Here is a 26148-nt window from a genome sequence, read left to right on the forward strand (position 1 = left end):
GGTAAAAAGCCAATTTGACATTTGCTCAGTACATTACGTCTCTCTCTCTCTCTCTCTCTGTCGTCTCTGTCGTCTCTGTCTCTCTCTCTCTGTCGTCTCTGTCTCTTTCTCTCTCTCTCTCTCTCTCTCTGTCTCTGTCTCTGTCTCTGTCTCTCCCTTTCCCTCTCTCGTCAAGGTGCTCAAAAATTTAGCTCACAAGCCAGCAACCTGGTAGTAGGTGAATTCTTTGATGGTTAAGTAAGGTACATGGTTAGGCTGTGGTTAGGCTGTGGTCAGGCTGTGGTCAGGCTGTGGTCAGGCTGTGGTCAGTGCTGTGGTCAGGCTGTGGTCAGGCTGTGGTCAGTCTGTGGCCATGCTGTGGTCAGGCTGTGGTTAGGCTGTGGTTAGGCTGTGGTCTGTGCTGTGGTTAGGCTGTGGTCAGGCTGTGGTCAGTGCGGTGGTCAGGCTGTGGTCAGTGCGGTGCTCAGGCTGTGGTCAGGCTGTGGTTAAGCTGTGGTCAGTGCTGTGGTTAAACTGTGGTTAATCTCTGGTCAGGCTGTGGTCAGGCTGTGGTTAAGCTGTGGTTAAGCTCTGGTCAGGCTGTGGTCAGTGCGGTGGTCAGGCTGTGGTCAGTGCGGTGGTCAGGCTATGGTTAATCTGTGGTGAGGCTGTGGTTAAGCTGTGGTCAGTGCGGTGGTCAGGCTGTGGTTAGTGCGGTGGTCAGGCTGTGGTCAGTGCGGTGGTCAAGCTGTGGTCAGTGCGGTGGTCAATCTGTGGTCAGGCGGTGGTTAATCTGTGGTCAGTGCGGTGGTTAATCTGTGGTTAGGCGGTGGTTAATCTGTGGTCAGGCGGTGGTTAATCTGTGGTTAAACTGTGGTTAATCTGTGGTTAGGCTGTGGTTAATCTGTGGTCAGGCTGTGGTTAATCTGTGGTCAGGCGGTGGTTAATCTGTGGTCAGTGCGGTGGTTAATCTGTGGTCAGGTTGGCTGACTGACATGGTAGAGCTGCTTGGGCAGTTTGAACCCAGGAATGATGATGGCTCTTGGTGGATTTGTTCTGTAGCCTATTAGACCTGCACTCTGCTGCTCAACATAGAGGCTAGTCAATTACTGCAACATGCTATTCTAATCAAATCAGATTGTGACTAAACATGAAAGGTACCCTAGGCTCTACAAGTTCTCCCTATAGAGACCCTACGGGAAGTCTACACTAGACCTACTGTCACAGCATGTGTATGACAATAACCCTCTCTCTTAGTCTACGAATGTTCAATTATAGGGTGTGGTTAAATGGTTTAGAATACAACATACCACCTCGATACCACTACAGCACCCTGCACAGAGTAAAAGCGTATGATTCTAACGGTAGAATCCTATTCGTTAACCATTATCAGGCACTGACTGTGCTCCCAATAAGGATTGTTACATCACTACACACTGACACGCCTTTTTTTCTGGCGCTGACGCAATCCAGGGAAAGTGGTAATGTTGGGGAGGGAGTGTCTCGTCCGTACGCACAGACAGCCGGGAGCAGCTGAAGCAAGAGGAGTTCTGGTAACATTTCGCTGCATTGCTGAAAGTGACACATTATCATTTAAAACTTGAACAATTCTAGAATAGCATTGTATCAACGACAGCTAGAATGGTAGATCGCGAGCCACTGGTGCAGAAAGCCAGGCTGGCCGAACAGGCTGAAAGATATGATGATATGGCAGCAGCCATGAAATCGGTAAGTTCTGCTTTGGAATCGTATTTCTGAGTTTAATAAGCGATCATAAATATCCGCCACTAACGGTGTAATTTCCTCCCGTTTAAAAATGATATATACATTTACATACATAACAATTGCGATGTATCTATCCTATGGCAATCATCGTTGCCTGTTTATAGTATTCCATATTTAATTAGATGCATATTCGGTGTATTAAACATGCCCTGAAAGATCATTATTATGACAAAACCTTTACCTTGAATAAGACAGGTGATAGCCAACATATCATGCCATTTACATTTTCGGGAACGTGACAGGCCCATAGCTTACTTACTACAATACATATCCGTTTTGTTTTAAATCCAGCAATTGTTTGCACCACCACATTCGTTATCTAAATGAAAGGCATGTTTAGTGAAACATTGAGTTATGGTCAAGTATTGCCTTATAGGATAAAGTGGTTGTCAGTGTGGCCACGAGCTGTCAGATGAAGGAAACAAAAACTGAATGCGGACTGTTTGATCTTGGGGCGGTGCCTTTTTTTACGGTGGTGCTTTTTAATCAGCTAGACAGCATGGCAACAATGATGGGGAGTAATAACGGAATAACGGCTCTGGCGATGAAACCTGTTTGTTTACTTGTTGATCTAACTGAATGAAATGGGAAACGGATAATATTGGCAAGGAGAGGCAGGGGAATCTTCGTGTAAAATGATGTGCTTTTAGGGGTAGACACCAGAGAGAACAAGCAATTCAGTGGCACTGTAGCCTTTACTTTAAGCTACTGTTTAAAATAGTGACATGGCTGGAGGTAGGGATGGCTCAATCCCCTGATTGTGATACTGATCTCTAACCATGACAATTTCCCGCGAAGATCCATGTTGTATTAGTTCTATCTAACATTGTGAGGAAATACGTTTACGCACCACACACAAAGTCAGTAGCACGCGCTGTGTAGAATAAAGCAAACGTTAGCTGACTGTTGTAGCCTATATCGATTTTCGCAAAATACAATGTGTCGGTAAAATATCATCCTGGGAACGTGAAACGTGGGTGGTAGCAGAAATCCTTCTAGAACGTTCTTTGGTTGTCATATTGCAGTGGGGGCAGACTGGAGCGTGTTAGAATGGTCGGAATGGTTCTGAATTCCATCTCTAAGATAACCGGCATTGTTGCAGCCAATGCTGTATCATTGCATTCTCCTCGACCTCGTCGCAAGGAGGGCGTAGCAGATACTTGTACGAGGCGTGTCGCAGAATGTGCCAAGGTGCAGTACCCGTATTGCACCATTTCAGGAATCGGACTCAGCACCTTTTTATCATTGGCCTACTATTGAGAAATGCATAAGGGGGCTTGATATAATCAGAATGATGATATTGACTACTCGGTGTATAAACACTAGCTGAGATAGTGGATGATATGGTCAGGTCAGTATGTGGTAGTGGTCCCTGGCCTGGGATGTATGTCCAATGTGGTAGCCTGTCAAGCCTATCTCTTATCCTTATCCTGACCAAACAAACATGAAGGTACAATCTACCCAACACAGTAGGTTGGTGGTACCTTAATTGGGGAGGATGGGCTAGAGGTAATGGCTGGAGCAGAATCAGTGGAATGGTATCAAATACACCAAACATCCTTTTATTATTAATAATATTATTATTTGACCCTGCTGGTCATCTATGATCATTTGAACATCTTGGCCATGTTCTGTTATAATCTCCACCCGGCACAGCCAGAAGAGGACTGGCCACCCCTCATATTCTGTTTCCTTTCTAGGTTTCTTCCTAGGTTTTGGCCTTTCTAGGGAGTTTTTCCTAGCCACCGTGCTTCTACACCTGCATTGCTTGCTGTTTGGGGTTTTAGGCTGGGTTTCTGTTTGGGGTTTTAGGCTGGGTTTCTGTTTGGGGTTTTAGGCTGGGTTTCTGTTACAGCACTTTGAGATATCAGCTGATGTAAGACAGGCTTTATAAATGAATACACTTGATTGTGGTTTCCAGGTGTTTGATGCCATTCCATTTGCTCCGTTCCAGCCTTTACTGTGAGCCGTCCTCCCCTCAGCAGGCTCCACTGACACCCAGTAGTATATTCGGTCTCTATTACATCAATAGAATAGAGAAGGAAGAGAGCATAGCAGGCTATTCACCTTAATGAGTACACAAGCCAATAGTGATTGGCTATATTCACCTCTGAGGAAATGCTCTGTCACAGACTACTAGTCCATAGAGGGCATGGCATAATTGCCTTGAACAGGGCGCTCTAATGTTGAACGTTAGGTTGTCACTAAGCAGTTACCGTACTACACTGTAATAACACAGACACAGAGTCCATTGCAGAAGCTGGCTGTAGTATTAGCCAGCAAGTCAGCCAGTCAGTATGTAATGTAAAGGAATCATGTTCTCCAGGGTTAAGGTCAGTATGTAATGTAAAAGAATCATTGCATCCTAATCATTGCATCCTAATCATTGCATCCTAATCCCCAGCCCCCATCCTTCTCCCCCCGTCTCCAACCCCATCCTTATCCCCCATCCCCAGTCTCCAACCCCATCCTTATCCCCCATCCCCAACCCCATCCGTATCCCCCAGACCCAGCCCCATCTCCATCTCCAACCCCATCCTTATCCCCCCATCCCCAACCCCATCCTTATCCCCCCATCCCCAACCCCATCCTTATCCCCCAGCCCCATCCCCAACCCCATCCTTATCCCCCCAGGCCCAGACCCAGCCCCATCTCCAACCCCATCCTTATCCCCCCAGACCCAGCCCCAACCCCATCCTTATACCCCAACCCCATCCTTATCCCCCCATCCCCAACCCCATCCCCTTATCCCCCCCATCCCCAACCCCATCCCCATCCCCAACTCCATCCTTCCCCCCCCATCCCCAACCCCATCCCCTTATCCCCCCCATCCCCAACCCCATCCCCAACCCCATCCTCCCCCCCATCCCCATCTCCAACCCCATCCTTATCCCCCCAGCCCCATCCTTATCCCCCCAGACCCAGCCAAATCCCCAACCCCATCCTTATCCCCCCAGCCCCATCCCCAACCCCATCCTTATCCCCCATCCCCAACCCCATCCCCTTATCCCCCCCATCCCCAACCCCATCCCCTTATCCCCCCAGACCCAGCCCCATCCTTATCCCCCAGCCCCATCCTTATCCCCAACCCCAATCCCCAGCCCCAACCCCATCCTATCCCCAGCCCCATCCTAATCCCCAGCCCCCATCCTTATCCCAGCCCCAACCCCAGCCCCTACCTCAACCCCAGCGGCAGCTCCAACCCAAGCCTTCTCCGGATTACAAATTACAGTAGACTATTACTATCTGGCTATTACTCAAATCTGCCAAATGGTAAATCCTGCCTCTATGTTGTGAATATACTGCCCCATCCTGATCAATCCTTTCTCAGTATGTTGTGAATATACTGCCCCATCCTGATAAATCCTGCCTCAGTATAATGTGAATATACTGCCCCATCCTGATAAATCCTGCCTCAGTATGTTGTAGCATAGACAGTTATCGCCCTTACTAGTAACATGAACCTGCTTTCATACCAACACAGTTACTAACTCTTGGTTTTTCTTCATGCCTTCTGGGTTATACAACTTTTATCCATTGTATTTTTAGAAGCCTTTAGCAGCTGCAATGAGAGAGAGAGAGAGAGAGAGAGAGAGAGAGAGAGAGAGAGAGAGAGAGAGAGAGAGAGAGAGAGAGAGAGAGAGAGAGAGAGAGAGAGAGAGAGAGAGAGAGAGAGAGAGAGAGAGAGAGAGAGAGAGAGAGAGAGAGAGAGAGAGAGAGAGAGAGAGAGAGAGAGAGAGAGAGAGAAAAAAAATCTATAAAAAACTGCAGTCGTGTATGGTTATATAACAGCAAAGAGCTACTTGAAGCAACCCCCCCCCCCCCGACACACACACACACACACATCCTCCTTTCTCTCTCTCTCTCTCTCTCTCTCTCTCCTTAACCAGCCATCCTCTCATAGCTCGTGACGTCAGGTAGCGCGCGCCGTCTTGGTGCTCTGCAGCCTGAGTGAAGGAGAGATGTCACTTTAGCTTAGAGATAAAGAGGGGAAACAAGGTAGTGAGGCAAGATAAAGGACAGTAAGGGTGAGAGGGAGATGGGGAGAGAAAGAGAGAGGTGGGTGGGTGTGAGAGATGGGGAGAGAAAGAGAGAGGTGGGTGGGTGTGAGTGATGGGGAGAAAGAGAGAGGTAGTGGGTGTGAGAAAGAAAGAGAGAGGTGGTGGGTGTGAGAGATGGGGAGAGAAAGAGAGAAATGGTGGGTGTGAGGTGAGTGATGGAAAGATGATGGGTGTGAGAGATGGGGAGAGAAAGGGAGAGGTTGTGGGTGTGAGAGAATGGAGAGAAAGAGAGAGGTAGTAGGTGTGGGGAGATGGAGAGAAAGAGAGGTAGTAGGTGTGAGGTGAGGTGAGTGATGGAAAGGTGATGGGTGTGAGAGATGGGGAGAGAAAGAGAGAAATGGTGGGTGTGAGAGATGGGGAGAGAAAGAGAGAGCTTGTTGGTGTGAGAGATGGGGAGAGAAAGAGAGAGGTTGTGGGTGTGAGAGATTGGAGAGAGAAAGAGAGGTGGTGGGTGTGAGTGATGGAGAGAGAGAAAGAGAGAGGTTGTGGGTGTGAGAGAAGGAGAGAAAAAGAGAGAGGTGCTGGGTGTGAGAGATGGAGAGAAAGAGAGAGGTGGTGGGGTGTGAGAGATGGAGAGAGAAAGGAGAGAGGTGGTGGGTGTGAGTGATGGAGAGAGAAAGAGAGAGGTAGTGGGTGTGAGAGATGGAAAGAGAGAGGTGGTGGGTGTGAGAGAAGGAGAGAGAAGAGAGAGGTGGTAGGTGTGAGAGATGGAGAGAGAAAGAGAGAGGTGGTGGGTGTGAGTGCTGGAGAGAGAAAGAGAGAGGTGGTGGGTGTGAGAGATGGAGAGAGAAAGAGAGAGGTGGTGGGTGTGAGAAGGAGAGAGAAGAGAGAGGTGGTGGGTGTGAGAGATGGAGAGAAAGAGAGAGGTGGTGGGTGTGAGAGGTGGAGAGAGTGAGGAGAGAGGTAGTAGGTGTGAGAGATGGAGAGAAAGAGAGAGGTGATGGGGTCTGAGAGATGGAGAGAAAGAGAGAGGTGGTGCGTGTGAGAGATGGAGAGAAGAGAGAGGTGGTGGGTTGTGAGGTGAGAGATGGGGAGAGCAAGAGAGAAATGGTGGGTGTGAGAGATGGGAGAGAAAGAGAGAGCTTGTTGGTGTGAGAGATGGGGAGAGAAAGAGAGAGGTTGTGGGTGTGAGAGATGAGAGAGAAGAGAGGTGGTGGGTGTGAGTGGGAGAGAGAGAAAGAGAGAGGTTGTGGGTGTGAGAGAAGGAGAGAAAAAGAGAGAGGTGCTGGGTGTGAGAGATGGAGAGAAAGAGAGAGGTGGTGGGTGTGAGAGATGGAGAGAGAAAGAGAGAGGTGGTGGGTGTGAGTGATGGAGAGAGAAAGAGAGAGGTAGTGGGTGTGAGAGATGGAAAGAGAGAGGTGGTGGGTGTGAGAGAAGGAGAGAGAAGAGAGAGGTGGTAGGTGTGAGAGATGGAGAGAGAAAGAGAGAGGTGGTGGGTGTGAGTGCTGGAGAGAGAAAGAGAGGGTGGTGGGTGTGAGAGATGGAGAGAGAAAGAGAGAGGTGGTGGGTGTGAGAAGGGAGAGAGAAGAGAGAGGTGGTGGGTGTGAGAGATGGAGAGAAAGAGAGAGGTGGTGGGTGTGAGAGGTGGAGAGAGAAAGAGAGAGGTAGTAGGTGTGAGAGATGGAGAGAAAGAGAGAGGTGATGGGTCTGAGAGATGGAGAGAAAGAGAGAGGTGGTGCGGGTGAGAGATGGAGAGAAAGAGAGAGGTGGTGGTTGTGAGGTGAGAGATGGGGAGAGGAAAGAGAGAGGTGGTGGGTGTGAGAGATGGAGAGAGAAAAAGAGAGGTAGTGGGTGTGAGAGATGGAGAGAGAAAGAGAGAGGTGGTGGGTTGTGAGATGGAGAGAGAAAGGGAGAGGGTGGTGGGTGTGAGAGAAGAGAGAGGTGGTGGGTGTGAGAGATGTGGAGAGAAAGAGAGAGGTGGTGGGTGTGAGTGATGGAGAGAGAAAGAGAGAGGTGGTGGGTGTGAGAGATGGAGAGAGAAAGAGAGTGGAGGGAGTTGAGAGATGGAGAGAGAAGAGAGAGGTAGTAGGTGTGAGAGAAGGAGAGAGAAGAGAGAGTAGTAGGTGTGAGAGAAGGAGAGAGAGAGGTAGTAGGTGTGAGAGGAGAGAGAAAGAGAGAGGTAGTAGGTTTGCGTGATGAAGAGAGAAGAGAGAGGTAGTAGGTGTGAGTGATGGAGAGAGAAAGAGAGAGGTAGTGGGTGTGAGAGATGGAGAGAGAAAGAGAGAGGTAGTGGGTGTGAGTAATGGTGAGAGAAAGAGAGAGGTAGTAGGTGTGAGTGATGGAAGAGAAAGAGAGTGGTAGTGGGTGTGAGAGATGGAGAGAGAAAGATAGAGGTAGTGGGTGTGAGAGACGGAGAGAAAGAGACAGGTGGTGGGTGTGAGAGATAAAGAGAGAGGTAGTGGGTGTGAGAGATGGAGACAAAGAGAGAGGTGGTGGGTGTGAAGAGATGGAGAGAGAAAGGGAGAGGTGGTGGGTGTGAGAGGATGAGAGAGGTGGTGGGTGTGAGAGATTGGGAGAGAAAGAGAGAGGTGGTGGGTGTGAGTCATGGAGAGAGAAAGAGAGAGGTGGTGGGTGTGAGAGATAGAGAGAGGTGGTGGGTGTGAGAGATGGAGAGAGAAAGAGAGAGGTAGTAGGTGTGAGAGAAGGAGAGAGAAAGAGAGAAGTAGTAGGTGTGAGTGATGGAGAGAGAAAGAGAGAGGTGGTGGGTGTGAGCGATGGAGAGAGAAAGAGAGGGGTGGTGGGTGTGAGAGATGGAGAGAGAAAGAGAGAGGTGGTGGGTGTGAAATGGAGGTGGTGGGTGTGAGCGATGGAGAGAGAGAAAGAGAGGGGTGGTGGGTGTGAGAGATGGAGAGAGAAAGAGAGAGGTAGTAGGTGTGAGAGAGAAGGAGAGAGAAAGAGAGAAGTAGTAGGTGTGAGTGATGGAGAAAAAAAGAAAAAGAGAGGTGGTGGGTGTGAGCGATGGAGAGAGAAAGAGAGGGGTGGTGGGTGTGAGAGATGGAGAGAGAAAGAGAGAGGTAGTAGGTGTGAGAGAGGAGAGAGAAAGAGAGAGGTGTGGTGGGTGTTAGCGATGGAGAGAGAAAGAGAGGGGTGGTGGGTGTGAGAGATGGAGAGAGAAAGAGAGAGGTAGTAGGTGTGAGAGAAGGAGAGAGAAAGAGAGAGGTAGTAGGTGTGCGAGAAGGAGAGAGAAAGAGAGAGGTAGTCGGTGTGAGTGATGGAGAGTTGGGGAGAGCCAGGGACATGTAGAACGAGGCCCACTCTTGTGTCAGCCCTATATTAGCCTATGTCCAGCCTTGTGAGGGGATACAGAGGTAGAACAAAACGAGTGAGGTGGGAGCTTCTTAGTTCTCCCCCTAACTCCTCCACTAACCTCCTCCCCTTGGGAACACCCTCTTATAGGGTTTTACTACTTTTATCTCACGTCTATAGACATCAGACATGTGTTTGCCTGAGGAATGATGCAGAGTAAACAGCCATTAGCCCTCCGAGAGAAATAATTGATCTTTTGGATTTCTGTTGCTTTTGTTGTTTGGAGTTGACAGCAGCTAGTGTGGGGATGAGTCACGAGAGAGCTAGGGACGATTGATGAGCATTACGGGCAGACAGAGGACTCTATTGTGATCCCTGCACCACAGCTTCCGTTAGTCCTTTCAGTTTCACCCCAAATGCTGCTTAAACACCCCCAGGCTCCGTCAAACTGCACACAGAGATATCAACATGGCATCCACAAGTTCACCTGACTCAATTCCAAAATCCCAAAGTATCCCTTTAAAACTGCAACTTATTTGTTGAAGCCCCATGGCATAATGTGTAGAATTGCAGGAAACAAACTCAGACATAATAATAATTGAAAAAAAATCTGTTGTCGAGAGGGAGGACCGCTAAATGTTTTGCTCAAAAATGTCCCTTACGGCCTCCAAAAGGCTAGGGCCGGTATGTGTGGGTAGGGATGTGCATAAGCAGACCCGCGAGCCACTGTGGCCCCTCATGAGTTCAGATTTTTCAGTGCCCCCCCCCCCCCCCACCCCTATCAAAGTTGCCCATCCCTGAAGTAGCCCATAAACCAGTGATATTCAAACTTTTCAGCGGGAACCCCATGTTTTTTCTGCTATAATTTCTGGGAACCCCAAATCGAATGACGACCTTAATTTCAATCAATTTTTACACCTTTTTTTTTGTTTACCTTAAATTCATTGCATTTTCATCTCTTATCAAAATAAAAATAAACCAATAAATACTTGTACTTAATAAAATAGTATTTTTCTATTTATCTTTCATTAAAAAACATTTGTATATTGTCCCATAAAATAATATTTTGCGGATCCCACTGTAGTTTCCCGTGACCCGGACTTTGAATACCACTGCCGTAGAGGGAATCGTCTTCTACACATCGATTTGTGGACTGTATATGTGTGTTTGTGTGTTACACCCCAACCTACTACTACCCCACTATACCCAACCCACTAAGCCACTATACCCAACCCACTACCCCACTATACCCCAACCCACTACCCCACTATACCCCAACCCACTACCCCACTATACCCCAACCCACTACCCTACTATACCCAAACCCACTACCTCACTATACCCCAACCCACTACCCACTATACCCCAACCTACTACTACCCCACTATACCCCAACCCACTACTACCCCACTATACCCCAACCCACTACCCCACTATACCCCAACCTACTACTACCCCACTATACCCCACCCAATTCTACTACCCCACTATACCCCCAACCCACTACCTCACTATACCCCACCTACTACTACCCCACTATACCCCAACCCACTACCCCACTATACCCAACCCACTACCCCACTATACCCCAACCACTACCCCACTATACCCCAACCCACTACCCCACTATACCCAACCCACTACCCCACTATACCCCAAACCACTACACCCAACCACTACCCTACTATACCCCAAACCACTACCTCACTATACCCAACCCACTACCCCACTATACCCCAACCTACTACTACCCCACTATACCCCAACCCACTACTACCCCACTATACCCCAACCCACTACCCACTATACCCCAACCTACTACCCCACTATACCCCAACCCACTACCCCACTATACCCCAACCCACTACCCACTATACCCCAACCTACTACTACCCCACTATACCCCACCCAATTCTACTACCCCCACTATACCCCAACCCACTACCCCACTATACCCCACCTACTACTACCCCACTATACCCCAACCCACTACCCCACTATACCCAACCCACTACCCCACTATACCCCAACCCACTATACCCCAACCCACTACCCCACTATACCCCAACCCACTACCCCACTATACCCCAAACCACTACACCCCAACCCACTACCCTACTATACCCCAAACCACTACCTCACTATACCCCAACCCACTACCCCACTATACTACAACCTACTACTACCCACTATACCCCAACCCACTACTACCCCACTATACCCCAACCCACTACCCCACTATACCCCACCTACTACTACCCCACTATACCCCAACCCACTACCCCACTATACCCAACCCACTACCCCACTATACCCCAACCCACTACCCCACTATACCCCAACCCACTACCCCACTATATCCCAACCCACTACACCCCAACCCACTACCCCACTATACCCCAACCCGCTACCCCACTATATCCCAACCCGCTACACCACTATACCCCAACCCGCTACACCACTATACCCCAACCCGCTACACCACTATACCCCAACCCGCTACCCCACTATACCCCAACCCACTACCCCACTATACCCCAACCCACTACCCCACTATACCCCAACCCACTACCCCCCAAACCACTGCCCCACTATACCCCAATCCACTACTCCACTATACCCCAACCCACTACCCCACTATACCCCAACCCGCTACACCACTATACCCCAACCCGCTACCCCACTATACCCCAACCCGCTACCCCACTATACCACAACCCACTACCCCACTATACCCCAATCCACTACCCCACTATACCCCAACCCACTAAGCCACTATACCCCAACCCACTACCCCACTATACCCCAAACCACTATACCCCAACCCACTACCCCACTATACCCCAAACCACTACACCCCAACCCACTACCCGACTCTACCCCAACCCACCTCCCTACTATAACCCAAACCACTACACCCAAACCCACTACCCTACTACCCCACTATACCCCAACCCACTACCCCACTATACCCCAACCCACTACCCCACTACCACACTATACCCCAAACCCACTACCCCACTATACCCCCAACCCACTACCCCACTATACCCCAACCCACTACCCCACTATACCCCAAACCCACTACCCCACTATACCCCAAACCCACTACCCCACTATATCCCAAACCCACTACCCCACTATATCCCAATCCCACTACCCCACTACCCCACTATACCCCAAACCCACTACCCCACTATACCCCAAACCCTCTACCCCACTATATCCCAAACCCACTACCCCACTACCCCACTATATCCCAAACCCACTACCCCACTACCCCACTATATCCCAATCCCACTACCCCACTACCCCACTACCCCACTACCCCACTACCACACTATACCCCAACCCACTACCCCACTATACCCCAAACCACTACTCCACTATACCCCAACCCACTACCCCACTATACCCCAACCCGCTACACCACTATACCCCAACCCGCTACCCCACTATACCCCAACCCGCTACCCCACTATACCCCAACCCACTACCCCACTATATCCCAACCCACTACACCCCAAACCACTACCCCACTATACCCCAATCCACTACTCCACTATACCCCAACCCACTACCCCACTATACCCCAACCCGCTACACCACTATACCCCAACCCGCTACCCCACTATACCCCAACCCGCTACCCCACTATACCACAACCCACTACCCCACTATACCCCAATCCACTACCCCACTATACCCCAACCCACTAAGCCACTATACCCCAACCCACTACCCCACTATACCCCAAACCACTACACCCCAACCCACTACCCCACTATACCCCAAACCACTACACCCCAACCCACTACCCTACTCTACCCCAACCCACCTCCCTACTATAACCCAACCCACTACACCCCAAACCACTACCCCACTATACCCCAATCCACTACTCCACTATACCCCAACCCACTACCCCACTATACCCCAACCCGCTACACCACTATACCCCAACCCGCTACCCCACTATACCCCAACCCGCTACCCCACTATACCACAACCCACTACCCCACTATACCCCAATCCACTACCCCGCTATACCCCAACCCACTAAGCCACTATACCCCAACCCACTACCTCACTATTCCCCAACCCACTACCCCACTACACCCCAACCCACTACCCTACTATACCCCAACCCACTACCCCATTATACCCCAAACCACTACACTCAAGCCCACTACCCCACTTTACCCCAACCCACTACCCCACTATACCCTAAACCCACTACCCCACTATACCCCAAATCCACTACCCCACTATACCCCACCCCACTACCCCACTACACCCCAACCCACTACCCTACTATACCCCAACCCACTACCCTACTATACCCCAACCCACTACCCCACTATACCCCAAACCCACTACCCCACTACCCCACTATACCCCAACCCACTACCCCACTATATCCCAACCCACTACCCACTATACCCCAACCCACTACCCCACTATACCCCAAACCCCTACCCTACTATACCCCAAACCCACTTCCCCGCTATACCCCCAACCTACTACCCCACTACCCCACTATACCCCAAACCCACTACCCCACTATACCCCAAACCCACTACCCCACTATACCCCAAACCCACTACCCCACTATACCCCAAACCCACTACCCCACTATACCCCAAACCCCCTACCCCACTATACCCCAAACCCACTACACCACTAAACCCCCTAACCCACTACCCCACTATATCCCAAACCCACTACCCCACTATACCCCAAACCCACTACCCCACTACCCCACTATATCCCAAACCCACTACCCCACTATACCCCAAACCCACTACCCTACTACCCCACTATACCCCAACCCACTACCCCACTATACCCCAACCCACTACCCCACTACCCCACTATACCCCAAACCCACTACCCCACTATACCCCAAACCCACTACCCTACTATACCCCAAAACCACTACCCTACTATAACCCAAACCCACTACCCCACTATACCCCCAACCCACTACCCCACTATACCCCAACCCACTACCCCACTATACCCCAAACCCCCTACCCCACTATACCCCAAACCCACTACCCCACTATACCCCAAACCCACTACCCCACTATATCCCAAACCCACTACCCCACTACCCCACTATATCCCAAACCCACTACCCCACTACCCCACTATATCCCAATCCCCACTACCCCACTACCCCACTATATCCCAAACCCACCACCCACTACCGCACTATATCCCAAACCCACTACCCCACTACCCCACTATATCCCAAACCCACCACCCACTACCGCACTATATCCCAAACCCACTACCCCACTACCCCACTATATCCCAAACCCACTACCCCACTATACCCCAACCCACTACCCCATTACCCCACTATACCCCAACCCACTAACCCACTACCCTACTATACCCCAAACCCACTACCCTACTATACCCCAAACCCACTACCCCACTATACCCCAACCCACTACCCCCACTATACCCCAACCCACTACCCCACTACCGCACTATACCCCAACCCACTACCTCACTACCCCACTATACCCCAAACCCACTACCCACTACACCCCAACCCACTACCCTACTCTACCCCAACCCACCTCCCTACTATAACCCAACCCACTACACCCCAAACCACTACCCCACTATACCCCAATCCACTACTCCACTATACCCCAACCCACTACCCCACTATACCCCAACCCGCTACACCACTATACCCCAACCCGCTACCCCACTATACCCCAACCCGCTACCCCACTATACCACAACCCACTACCCCACTATACCCCAATCCACTACCCCACTATACCCCAACCCACTAAGCCACTATACCCCAACCCACTACCTCACTATTCCCCAACCCACTACCCCACTATACCCCAACCCACCACCCCACTATACCCTAAACCCACTACCCCACTACCCCACTATACCCCAAATCCACTACCCCACTATCCCCCCACCCACTACCCCACTACACCCCAACCCACTACCCTACTATACCCCAACCCACTACCCCACTATACCCTAAACCACTACACCCAAGCCCACTACCCCACTTTACCCCACCCCACTACCCCACTACACCCCAACCCACTACCCTACTATACCCCAACCCACTACCCCACTATACCCCAAACCCACTACCCCACTATACCCCAAACCCACTACCCCACTACCCCACTATACCCCAACCCACTACCCCACTATATCCCAACCCACTACCCCACTATACCCCAACCCACTACCCCACTATACCCCAAACCCCCTACCCTACTATACCCCAAACCCACTTCCCCGCTATACCCCCAACCTACTACCCCACTACCCCACTATACCCCAAACCCACTACCCCACTATACCCCAAACCCACTACCCCACTATACCCCAAACCCACTACCCCACTATACCCCAAACCCCCTACCCCACTATACCCCAAACCCACTACACCACTAAACCCCAAACCCACTACCCCACTATATCCCAAACCCACTACCCCACTACCCCACTATACCCCAAACCCACTACCCCACTACCCCACTATATCCCAAACCCACTACCCCACTATACCCCAAACCCACTACCCTACTACCCCACTATACCCCAACCCACTACCCCACTATACCCCAACCCACTACCCCACTACACCCCAAACCCACTACCCCACTATACCCCAAACCCACTACCCTACTATACCCCAAAACCACTACCCTACTATAACCCAAACCCACTACCCCACTATACCCCCAACCCACTACCCCACTATACCCCAACCCACTACCCCACTATACCCCAAACCCCCTACCCCACTATATCCCAAACCCACTACCCCACTACCCCACTATATCCCAATCCCACTACCCCACTACCCCACTATACCCCAAACCCACTACCCCACTATACCCCAAACCCACTACCCCACTATATCCCAAACCCACTACCCCACTATATCCCAAACCCACTACCCCACTACCCCACTATATCCCAATCCCACTACCCCACTACCCCACTATATCCCAAACCCACCACCCACTACCGCACTATATCCCAAACCCACTACCCCACTACCCCACTATATCCCAAACCCACTACCCCACTATACCCCAAACCCACTACCCCACTATACCCCAAACCCACTACCCCACTATACCCCAACCCACTACCCCATTACCCCACTATACCCCAACCCACTACCCCACTACCCCACTATACCCCAAACCCACTACCCTACTATACCCCAAACCCACTACCCCACTATACCCCAACCCACTACCCCCACTATACCCCAACCCACTACCCCACTACCGCACTATACCCCAACCCACTACCTCACTACCCCACTATACCCCAAACCCACTACCCTCTATACCCCAAACCCACTACCCTACTACCACACTATACCCAAACCCACTACCCCACTACCCCACTATACCCCAACCCACTACCCTACTATACCCCAAACCCACTACCCCACTATACCCCAACCCACTACCCCACTATACCCCAACCCACTACCCCACTATACCCCAACCCACTACCCCACTACCCCACTATACCCCAACCCATTACCCCACTACCCCACTATACCCAAACCCACTACCCCACTACCCCACTATACCCCACCCCACTACCCCACTATACCCCAACCCACTACCCCTCTACCCCACTATACCCCAACCCACTACCCTACCGTATTACCTACACTGGTCATTGTCCTTCTCTCCTTGGCAGTATATCCAGCTGCGGCGACAGATGGTAGAGTATGGATGACCAAAACAAAGCAGATCTCTGTCAGTTTGCATCCCTCCCTGGCCACTAGCTGGCCACTAGCGAGTCATCTAGCCAGAGGGGAAGGTTGGGATTGGCCAGATGTAGGAGGAGGGGAAGATAAGTTGTTTTGACATTGAAGGTACTTTATCGATGAAGGAGTGGAGTGTTATTTATCCTTATTTCACAAGTTAAGTTGACTGTTTTACAGAAACAACCTGGGGAAGAATGCGCCAATTGGAAGCTGGGGATGATTAGGTGGCCATGATGGTATGGAGGCCAGATTGGGAACTTAGCCAGGACACCAGGGTTAACACCCCTACTCTTACGATAAGTGCCATGGGATCTTTAGTGACCACAGAGAGTCAGGACACTCGTTTTAACATCCCATCCGAAAGACAGCACCTTACACAGGGCAATTTCCCATTCATTGCCCTGGGGTATTGGGATCTCCACAGACCAGAGGGAAGAGGGCCCCCTACTGGACCTCCAACACCACTTCCAGCAGCATCTGGACCAAACAGGACCGGCCCTGCTTAGCTTCAGAGGCAAGCCAGCAGTGGGATGCAGGGTGGTATGCTGCTGGCAGGAGGAGTTAGGTGTGAAATCAGTATTTATGTCTATTAATGTTGTCTGTGTGTTTGAGGATAGGCATATACCTGTGAGAGGTACAGTATCATTAGTTAAACATGGTGTTTTATGTATAAAAAAAAAAAATTGCGGGAATAAACAGGTGATTTCGTGACTCAATGTGTTCACGACCTATACTGAGAGAGCGAGTTGGAGGGGGGATTTTGTTTCTTGGGTACCCAGTCCATGGCTCCGAGAACAAAAAAATAACAAATCCCACTTGGTTATCTGGGTAGAAGAGGAAACGAAGGCAAAGTAATCTATTTTTTATTTTTTTATATTTACATATTTTTTATTTTTATATATATATATTTTTTTTTTTAATCAAGGGGCTGAAGTCATCATAGGCAGTTTGGAATGTTAGGCTTGGCTATGACTCACAGATTACTTGCTCTGATTCTGGATGTGGACTGTAAGCTGTGATCTGATTCTGGACGGGTTCTAGAACCCGTCTTATGTGGTTTAGGGGAAGGAGATTATGCTGCAAAATGAATCTGGGAAATGGATCTGTTCCAAACTATAGAGAGAGAGAGAGAGAGAGAGAGAGAGCACTGAGAAAGATTAGACAATAAATTAGAGTGAGCAATCTCCTCCCTTCTCAATCAAATGAAAGCTGACATGGAAAGATAACAGGAGTGATTTATGCCTAGACGTCACTGGATAGGCAGGGCTGGTTAGGGGTAGAGTGTAGTGTTGGGCTGGTTAGGGGTAGAGTGTAGTGTTGGGCTGGTTAGGGGTAGAGTGTAGTGTTGGGCTGGTTAGGGGTAGAGTGTAGTGTTGGGCTGGTTAGGGGTAGAGCGTAGTGTTGGGCTGGTTAGGGGTAGAGTGTAGTGTTGGGCTGGTTAGGGGTAGAGTGTAGTGTTGGGCTGGTTAGGGGTAGAGTGTAGTGTTGGGCTGGTTAGGGGTAGAGTGTAGTGTTGGGCTGGTTAGGGGTAGAGTGTAGTGTTGGGCTGGTTAGGGGTAGAGTGTAGTGTTGGGCTGGTTAGGGGTAGAGTGTAGTGTTGGGCTGGTTAGGGGTAGAGTGTAGTGTTGGGCTGGTTAGGGGTAGAGTGTAGTGTTGGGCTGGTTAGGGGTAGAGTGTAGTGTTGGGCTGGTTAGGGGTAGAGTGTAGTGTTGGGCTGGTTAGGGGTAGAGTGTAGTGTTGGGCTGGTTAGGGGTAGAGTGTAGTGTTGGGCTGGTTAGGGGTAGAGTGTAGTGTTGGGCTGGTTAGGGGTAGAGCGTAGTGTTGGGCTGGTTAGGGGTAGAGCGTAGTGTTGGGCTGGTTAGGGGTAGAGCGTAGTGTTGGGCTGGTTAGGGGTAGAGCGTAGTGTTGGGCTGGTTAGGGGTAGAGCGTAGTGTTGGGCTGGTTAGGGGTAGAGCGTAGTGTTGGGCTGGTTAGGGGTAGAGCGTAGTGTTGGGCTGGTTAGGGGTAGAGCGTAGTGTTGGGCTGGTTAGGGGTAGAGTGTAGTGTTGGGCTGGTTAGGGGTAGAGTGTAGTGTTGGGCTGGTTAGGGGTAGAGTGTAGTGTTGGGCTGGTTAGGGGTAGAGTGTAGTGTTGGGCTGGTTAGGGGTAGAGTGTAGTGTTGGGCTGGTTAGGGGTAGAGTGTAGTGTTGGGCTGGTTAGGGGTAGAGTGTAGTGTTGGGCTGGTTAGGGGTAGAGTGTAGTGTTGGGCTGGTTAGGGGTAGAGTGTAGTGTTGGGCTGGTTAGGGGTAGAGTGTAGTGTTGGGCTGGTTAGGGGTAGAGTGTAGTGTTGGGCTGGTTAGGGTATTTCTTATTGTTGTTGCATTATCGAGAAGGAACCTGCAAGTGAGCATTTCGTTGGACGATGTATACCATGTGTATCCCGTACATACAACAAACAAAACTTGAAACTTGAGTGTTGTGTCGTGCTGGTTAGGGTAGGTAGGGGTCTCCAACCATGTTCCTGGAGAGCTACCCTCCTGTAGGTTTTTCACTCCAACCCCAGTTCTAACTAACCTGATTCAGTTTATCAACCAACTAATTATACTAATCAGGTGTGCTAGATTCGGGATGGAGTGACAATTTACAGGATCCGGGTTAGAGAGTCCTGTGGTAGAGTGTAACGTTCCTATGTTCTCGACTGGAAAAATACTTACAAAAATCTCCAGGCTGAGTAAGACTTAGAAAGTACCATGTTCTCGTTCTACTTGTAAGGATCTGATCAGAAGTAGAACAGAAATATAAATGCAACATGTAACAATTTCAAAGATTTTTACTGAGTTGGAAATTAATTTAAAAGGGAAATCAGTCAAATTCATTAGGCCCTAATCTTTAGATTTCACATGACTGGGAATACAGATATGCATCTATTGGTCACAAATACTTTTTTTTAAAAAGGTAGGGGGTGTTAATCATCAGAAATCCAGTCAGTATCTGGTGTGACCACCATTTGCCTCATGCAGTGTGACACATCACCTTCGCATAGAGTTGATCAGTCTGTTGATTGTTGGCCTGTGGAATGTTGTCCCACTCCTCTTCAATGGCTGTGTGAAGTTGCTGGATATTGGCAGGAACTGGAACCGGCTGTCGTACACGTAGATCCAGAGCATCCCAAACATGCTCAATGGGTGACATGTCTGGTCAGTATGCAGGCCATGGAAGAACATGTTCAGCTTCTAGGAATTGTGTACAGATCCTTGCGATTATCATTCTGAAACCTGAGGTGATGGCGACGGATGAATGGCACAACAATGGGCCTCAGGATCTCATCACGGTATCTCTGTGCATTCAAATTTCCATCGATAAAATGTAATTGTGTTCGTTGTCCGTAGCCTATTCCTACCCATACCATAACCCCACTACCGCCATGGGGCACTCTGTTCACAACGTTGACATCGGCAAACCGCTTGCCGACATGATGCCATGGTTTGCGGTTGTGAGGCCGATTTAAAGTACTGCCAAAATTACGTTGGAGGCGGGTTATGGTAGAGAAATTAACATGAAATTATCTGGCAACAGCTCTGGTGGGGTGGACATTCCTGCAGGCAACATACTAACTGCGTGCTCCCTCAACTTGAGACATCTGTGGTATTGTGTTGTGACAAAACTACACATTTTAGAGTGTCCTTTTATTGGCCACAGCACAAGGTGCACCTGAGTAATGATCATGCTGTTTAACTTCTTTGGGACTGGGGGGCAGTATTGAATAGCTTGGATGAATAAGGTGCCCAGAGTAAACTGCCTGCTACTCAGGCCCAGTTGCTAATATGTGCATAGTATTAGTAGATGTGGATCGAAACCACTCCGAAGTTTCTAAAACTGTTTGAATGATGTCTGTGAGTATAACAGAACTCATATGGCAGGCAAAAACCTGAGACAAAAATCCAACCAGGAAGTGGGAAATCTGAGGTTTGTAGTTTTTCAACTCATGCCCTATCGAAGATACAGTGGGATATTGGTCATATTGCACTTCATCAGGCTTCCACAAGATGTCAACAGTCTTTAGAACCTATCCATAGGCCTAATGGACACATGTTCAAACTCGCACACTTTTGATAAACTTAAAAAGGTACAATCTGTAGTTGCTACATCCATTTTATGATTTATAAATTACACATATTAATGTAAAGATAGAATTTAATCGTAATATTGTATGTAGTAGAAAGCCTACATAAACAACCCATAAAGTCCAATTTAACACCCATATATGGCCAGCTGTATCATTGATTTACGCTGCAGTAGATGTTGTTCAATTGGTCACATACATTTGTGTCTTCTTCTAATGCCCTCTTAATGGGAAAGTAATCTAAAAGTAGCTGAATGTAATCAGATTACGCTACAGCATTTGGGTAATCTAAAAGTTACGTTACTGATTACAGTTTTGGACAGGTAACTAATAACTGTAACAGATTACATTTAGAAAGTGACTTACCCAACCCTGACAATCAGAATGGAAAAGGACCCATTGAAACCACTTAGAATGTATGTGTTGCCACCCTAGGATCACTCACTACCCATAAAGCACCCTAGGATCACTCACTACTCATAAAGCACCCTAGGATCACTCACTACTCATAAAGCACCCTAGGATCACTCACTACCCATAAAGCACCCTAGGATCACTCACTACTCATAAAGCACCCTAGGATCACTCACTACTCATAAAGCACCCTAGGATCACTCACTACTCATAAAGCACCCTAGGATCACTCACTATCCATAAAGCACCCTAGGATCACTCACTACTCATAACGCACCCTAGGATCACTCACTACTCATAAAGCACCCTAGGATCACTCACTACTCATAAAGCACCCTAGGATCACTCACTACTCATAAAGCACCCTGGGATCACTCACTACTCATAAAGCACCCTAGGATCACTCACTACTCATAAAGCAAATGTAGAGCTTTTATTATTCAAAAACATAAAATACCATCAAATATCGTCATAAATTTGAAGAAATACAATTATATGATATTTTGGCCATATCGCCCAGGTTGGGTCATTGTTTTCCAAGTTACTAAATGTTAACTTTGTCTGTCTTTTTTGATAAGACATTTCAGTTCAAGTGATATGTTTCCGTTCTTCTGCCAGCACTGGAAAATGGCAATATATACCCTAAAGGGATAGTGTGCTTTTAGGTTTGGCTGTAAACTGTCACAATCAGCAGAACTGTAGATTTGTTTTCTCGGGATCCCTCAGGCAACAGGCCAAGAGCACTGCAAAGCGCCTTAAAGCAAGCAACCAATCAAGTGGGCTTAATTCTGTGCTTTTTAAAAAAAAATATCACCAACATCTCTCTAGTTTAGGAGGTTTAGAATATAACTCGTTTTTTTTGTGTGTGTTTGTCATAGACAAACACATTCAGTGGGGCTACCATCAGACAGAGGGCTTGGTGTGAACTATAAAGTCACTACCAGGGCCCCCATGCTCTGGCAGTGGAATTAAGGCCCTAGAGAGGAATGAAGGCCCTGAAACAGAGGGTCTGTGTCCCAAATGGGACTCTAATCCCTATATAGTGCACTACTTTTGCCCAGAGCCCCATGGCTGCCATTTGGGACACACTAGAGTAGTAGGCTTTATATCCAGAGCAGAGGGGTTAAGTATGTAAAGATGGCTGTGATGTGTGCTACACTGTATGGTCTCTTCTCTGTGAGGGTATAAAGGAATTAAACCCTGCAGTCAGACAGACACAGGCCTGTGGAAACAAAACAAAACAAGCTTTCAGAGCAGGAGAAAGCCAATGAGCAGCCAGGGACATGACGTCAGCTTACGACAGATAGGCGTGGTCCAGCCCCGGCCTGAAGCTGTTGGATGCCATGACAGTCAGTGATCACTGGTGTTAGAAGATCATGGGAGTTATCCCACCTCTGACCTCTATCGTTGTGTGAATCATCATGAATGACTAACTGTGTATTCCAATAGCCTCCTTAGTTTTCCTGGTTCAGCATAGAGTATGTTATCTTGATTTTCCTAGCTAACCTAGCTACTCAATATTTCTTTGTTTATCATGACGAGCTATGTAGGTTATACCAATATAAAACGTTGTTTCAGCCAGTAAGGGAACACATGGCGAAATGAACATATGGCACGGCCAAATTTTCAAATCTGCCAATAGAAGTCATTTACAAGATAAAAATACTGTTTTAATGTAAACTGAATATTGAAAATATGAAAATTCTGTTTTAAGGTAAACTGGAAATTATAAATATATGATAAAACTGCAACACCGAGCCATTCCTGTTCCTATTTTTTCCCCTCTCTGTCTCCTAGGTGACAGAGTCGAACGAGGCCTTGTCCAACGAGGAGAGGAACCTGCTCTCTGTGGCCTATAAGAACGTGGTGGGGGCGCGGCGCTCGTCCTGGCGCGTCGTCTCCAGCATCGAGCAGAAGACCTCGGCGGACGGCAACGAGAAGAAGATGGAGATGGTGCGCGCGTACCGCGAGAAGATCGAGAAGGAGCTGGAGACCGTGTGTCAGAATGTGCTCAACCTCCTGGACAACTTCCTGATCAAGAACTGCAACGACACGCAGCACGAGAGCAAAGTGTTTTACCTGAAGATGAAAGGCGACTACTACCGCTACCTGGCCGAGGTGGCCACGGACGAGAAGAGGGTCGGCGTGGTGGAGTCCTCTGAGAAGTCCTACAGCGAGGCCCATGAGATCAGCAAGGAGCACATGCAGCCCACCCACCCCATACGCCTGGGTCTGGCCCTCAACTACTCCGTGTTTTACTACGAGATCCAGAATGCACCTGAGCAGGCCTGCCACCTGGCCAAGACCGCCTTCGATGACGCCATCGCTGAGCTAGACACCCTGAACGAGGACTCCTACAAAGACTCTACCCTCATCATGCAGCTGCTACGAGACAACTTGACACTGTGGACGAGCGACCAGCAAGACGACGAGGGTGGCGAGACCAATAACTAGAGAGTCCCTAAAGAGACCTCCGTGTCCTGTTTCAGCCAATACACACAACACGTCCACGCGCTCACAAATGACAACAAACAAAAATTAAACAGTTCTTAGAAATTTTTAAATGTTGGCTGGTGGAACTTTGGCAGCCAATTTTGCCGATGATACAACAGCAGCTGCAGTTCTTTATTTTTCCCAACGAATATAAAAAGTGAAGAAACAATGTAATTAAAAAGAGGAGTAGGACAGGAGATGAGTTTAGTTTCTAGTGTCGTTAAAAAAAAAAAGGAAAAAAAATAATATATAAACCCCTCCCTTCTTGATTGCCTCTGCAACTTTTGTCAAAACACCACTTGAGAATGAAGAAGGTCTGTGGTCAGTGAGTCAGTCAGTCAGTCAGTGAGTAGAGTGTGGCTGTTAGAGACGACACCCTCACGCTGGCATGGAGACCGGCATGTTATGTCGTTAGCTACATGAAGTGGAGCTGCTAATTTAACTTATGTGGTAAGGGAGGAGGAACATTCAAAATTGTAAGGGGCGATCGACGCTTGTGCATAAAATAAAATTAATATATAGAATATTAAAAAAATATATAATAATAATTAATCACCTCGCAAAAAAAAAAATAAGAGTAATAACAGTTTCCTGATAGGGTGAAAGAGCTATCTTATCTCTAGCCAGACACCTCAGACTTACCACCATGGGAATCTAGAAGTACGCCTCACCCTGTAATGGTAATCGTTGAGTGAAGTCAGTTATTGTTTGTGGTTATTGAACATAACCCAATGATTTGTTCCCATGATCTCAGCAATTGGTTTGGACCCAGTCATCTAGAGTACTGTAACGAACGCAGGAGGAAACAAGTACAGTCCTCTCATGCACTGATACGCTACACAGTCATCTAGAGTACTGTAACGAAAGCAGGAGGAAACAGACCGCCAGTACAGTCCTCTCATGCACTGATACGCTACACAGTCATCTAGAGTACTGTAACGAAAGCAGGAGGAAACAGACCGCCAGTACAGCCCTCTCATGCACTGATACGCTACACAGTCATCCAGACTAGAGTACTGTAACGAAAGCAGGAGGAAACAGACCGCCAGTCCTCTCATGCACTGATACGCTATACAGTCGTCCAGACTAGAGTACTGTAACGAAAGCAGGAGGAAACACACCGCCAGTCCTCTCATGCACTGATACGCTACACAGACACAAAACATTTTCAAGTACACGGTTATCATTATTATTACTACTCACCCCTTACCGAGGTTGTCAAGGGTGCCATATTATTAGAATATCAAAAATATGCTAACACAATGAAAATGAAAACGCTAAAACGTACCAAATGTAATTATTTTGTAGAGGGGATCATTTGATATCGTTAAAGCAACAGAATTTTGCCCTAAATTAAGGTACATTTATGTTTACAATAATTACTTATTGTAGATCTTTGAAATGACACACAGTTGACTGGAACCACGCGCTCCACGATACACCTTTCTTTTGGGCGCTGGCCAATATATAAAAACAGTTTTGTTTTTCTTCTTTCTGTTAACCTTTTAATTGTCAAGAAATACATTTGCCTATCATACTGTTCCTTGAGTGTAAAATGGTGACTACTCCAATAGCAGGGTGGCCTAGTGGTTAGAACGTTGGACTAGTAACTGTAAGGTTGCAAGTTCAAACCCCCCTCCCTACCTGACAAGGCACAAAGCTGTCGTTCTAACCCACTGTTCCCCGGTAGGCCGTCATTGAAAATAAGAATTTGTTCTTAACTGACTTGCCTAGTTAAATGAAGGTTAAAAAAATATATATTCTCCATATTATAATACTGTGCATGCTGGTGACGTATTTACCTACATTAACTTGACTGCCTTACTATGAACTTATACTGTAGACGTGATGTAATTCATATGAACATGAAATGACTGGATTTCAATCTGATTTTTTTTCTATTTATACTTTATAGTGGATTTGTTTGAACATTTATTTTCATATTTGTTTTTCTTTTCTCCATCTGCTGGAAGTACACTATACCAAAAACAGTGACTGTTAACATTAAATCGATCTGTAATGGACATTGCTATTGTGACATGCAATTCTTGTATTGACGGGAGGGGAGGGGAGGGGAGGCATGAGGGGAGGGGAGGGGAAGCATGAGGGGAGGGGAGGTGAGGCATGAGGGGAGGGGAGGGGGAGAGGGAGGTGAGGCATGAGGGGAGGGGAGGGGAGGCATGAAGGGAGGTGAGGCATGAGGGGAGCGGGAGGGGAGGCATGAGGGGAGGGGAGGTGAGGCATGAGGGGAGGGGAGGGCGAGGGGAGGCA

General features: G+C 48.6%; 1 protein-coding gene across 1 annotated transcript; it reads left to right on the top strand.

Moving 5' to 3' along the window:
• Positions 1-1596: 1596 nt before the first annotated feature.
• On the top strand, positions 1597-25901 carry LOC110533300 (14-3-3 protein gamma-1-like). Its single transcript, XM_021617393.3, has 2 exons — positions 1597-1707; positions 23182-25901. Exons 1-2 carry the CDS (start codon positions 1621-1623, stop codon positions 23836-23838), a joined length of 744 nt encoding a protein of 247 aa, XP_021473068.1. The 5' UTR covers positions 1597-1620; the 3' UTR covers positions 23839-25901.
• The last annotated feature ends 247 nt before the right edge of the window (positions 25902-26148 follow it).

This window comes from Oncorhynchus mykiss, chromosome 10, assembly GCF_057628025.1.
Source record: "Oncorhynchus mykiss isolate SJ-2025 chromosome 10, ASM5762802v1, whole genome shotgun sequence".
Lineage (NCBI taxonomy): Eukaryota > Metazoa > Chordata > Actinopteri > Salmoniformes > Salmonidae > Oncorhynchus > Oncorhynchus mykiss.

Coding starts and splice junctions, on each gene's coding strand:
- LOC110533300 (XM_021617393.3), top strand. CDS start 1,621: ATGGTAGATCGCGAGCCACTGGTGCAGAAAGCCAGGCTGGCCGAACAG. Junction 1,708..23,181: donor TGGCAGCAGCCATGAAATCG/GTAAGTTCTGCT, acceptor TCTGTCTCCTAG/GTGACAGAGTCGAACGAGGC.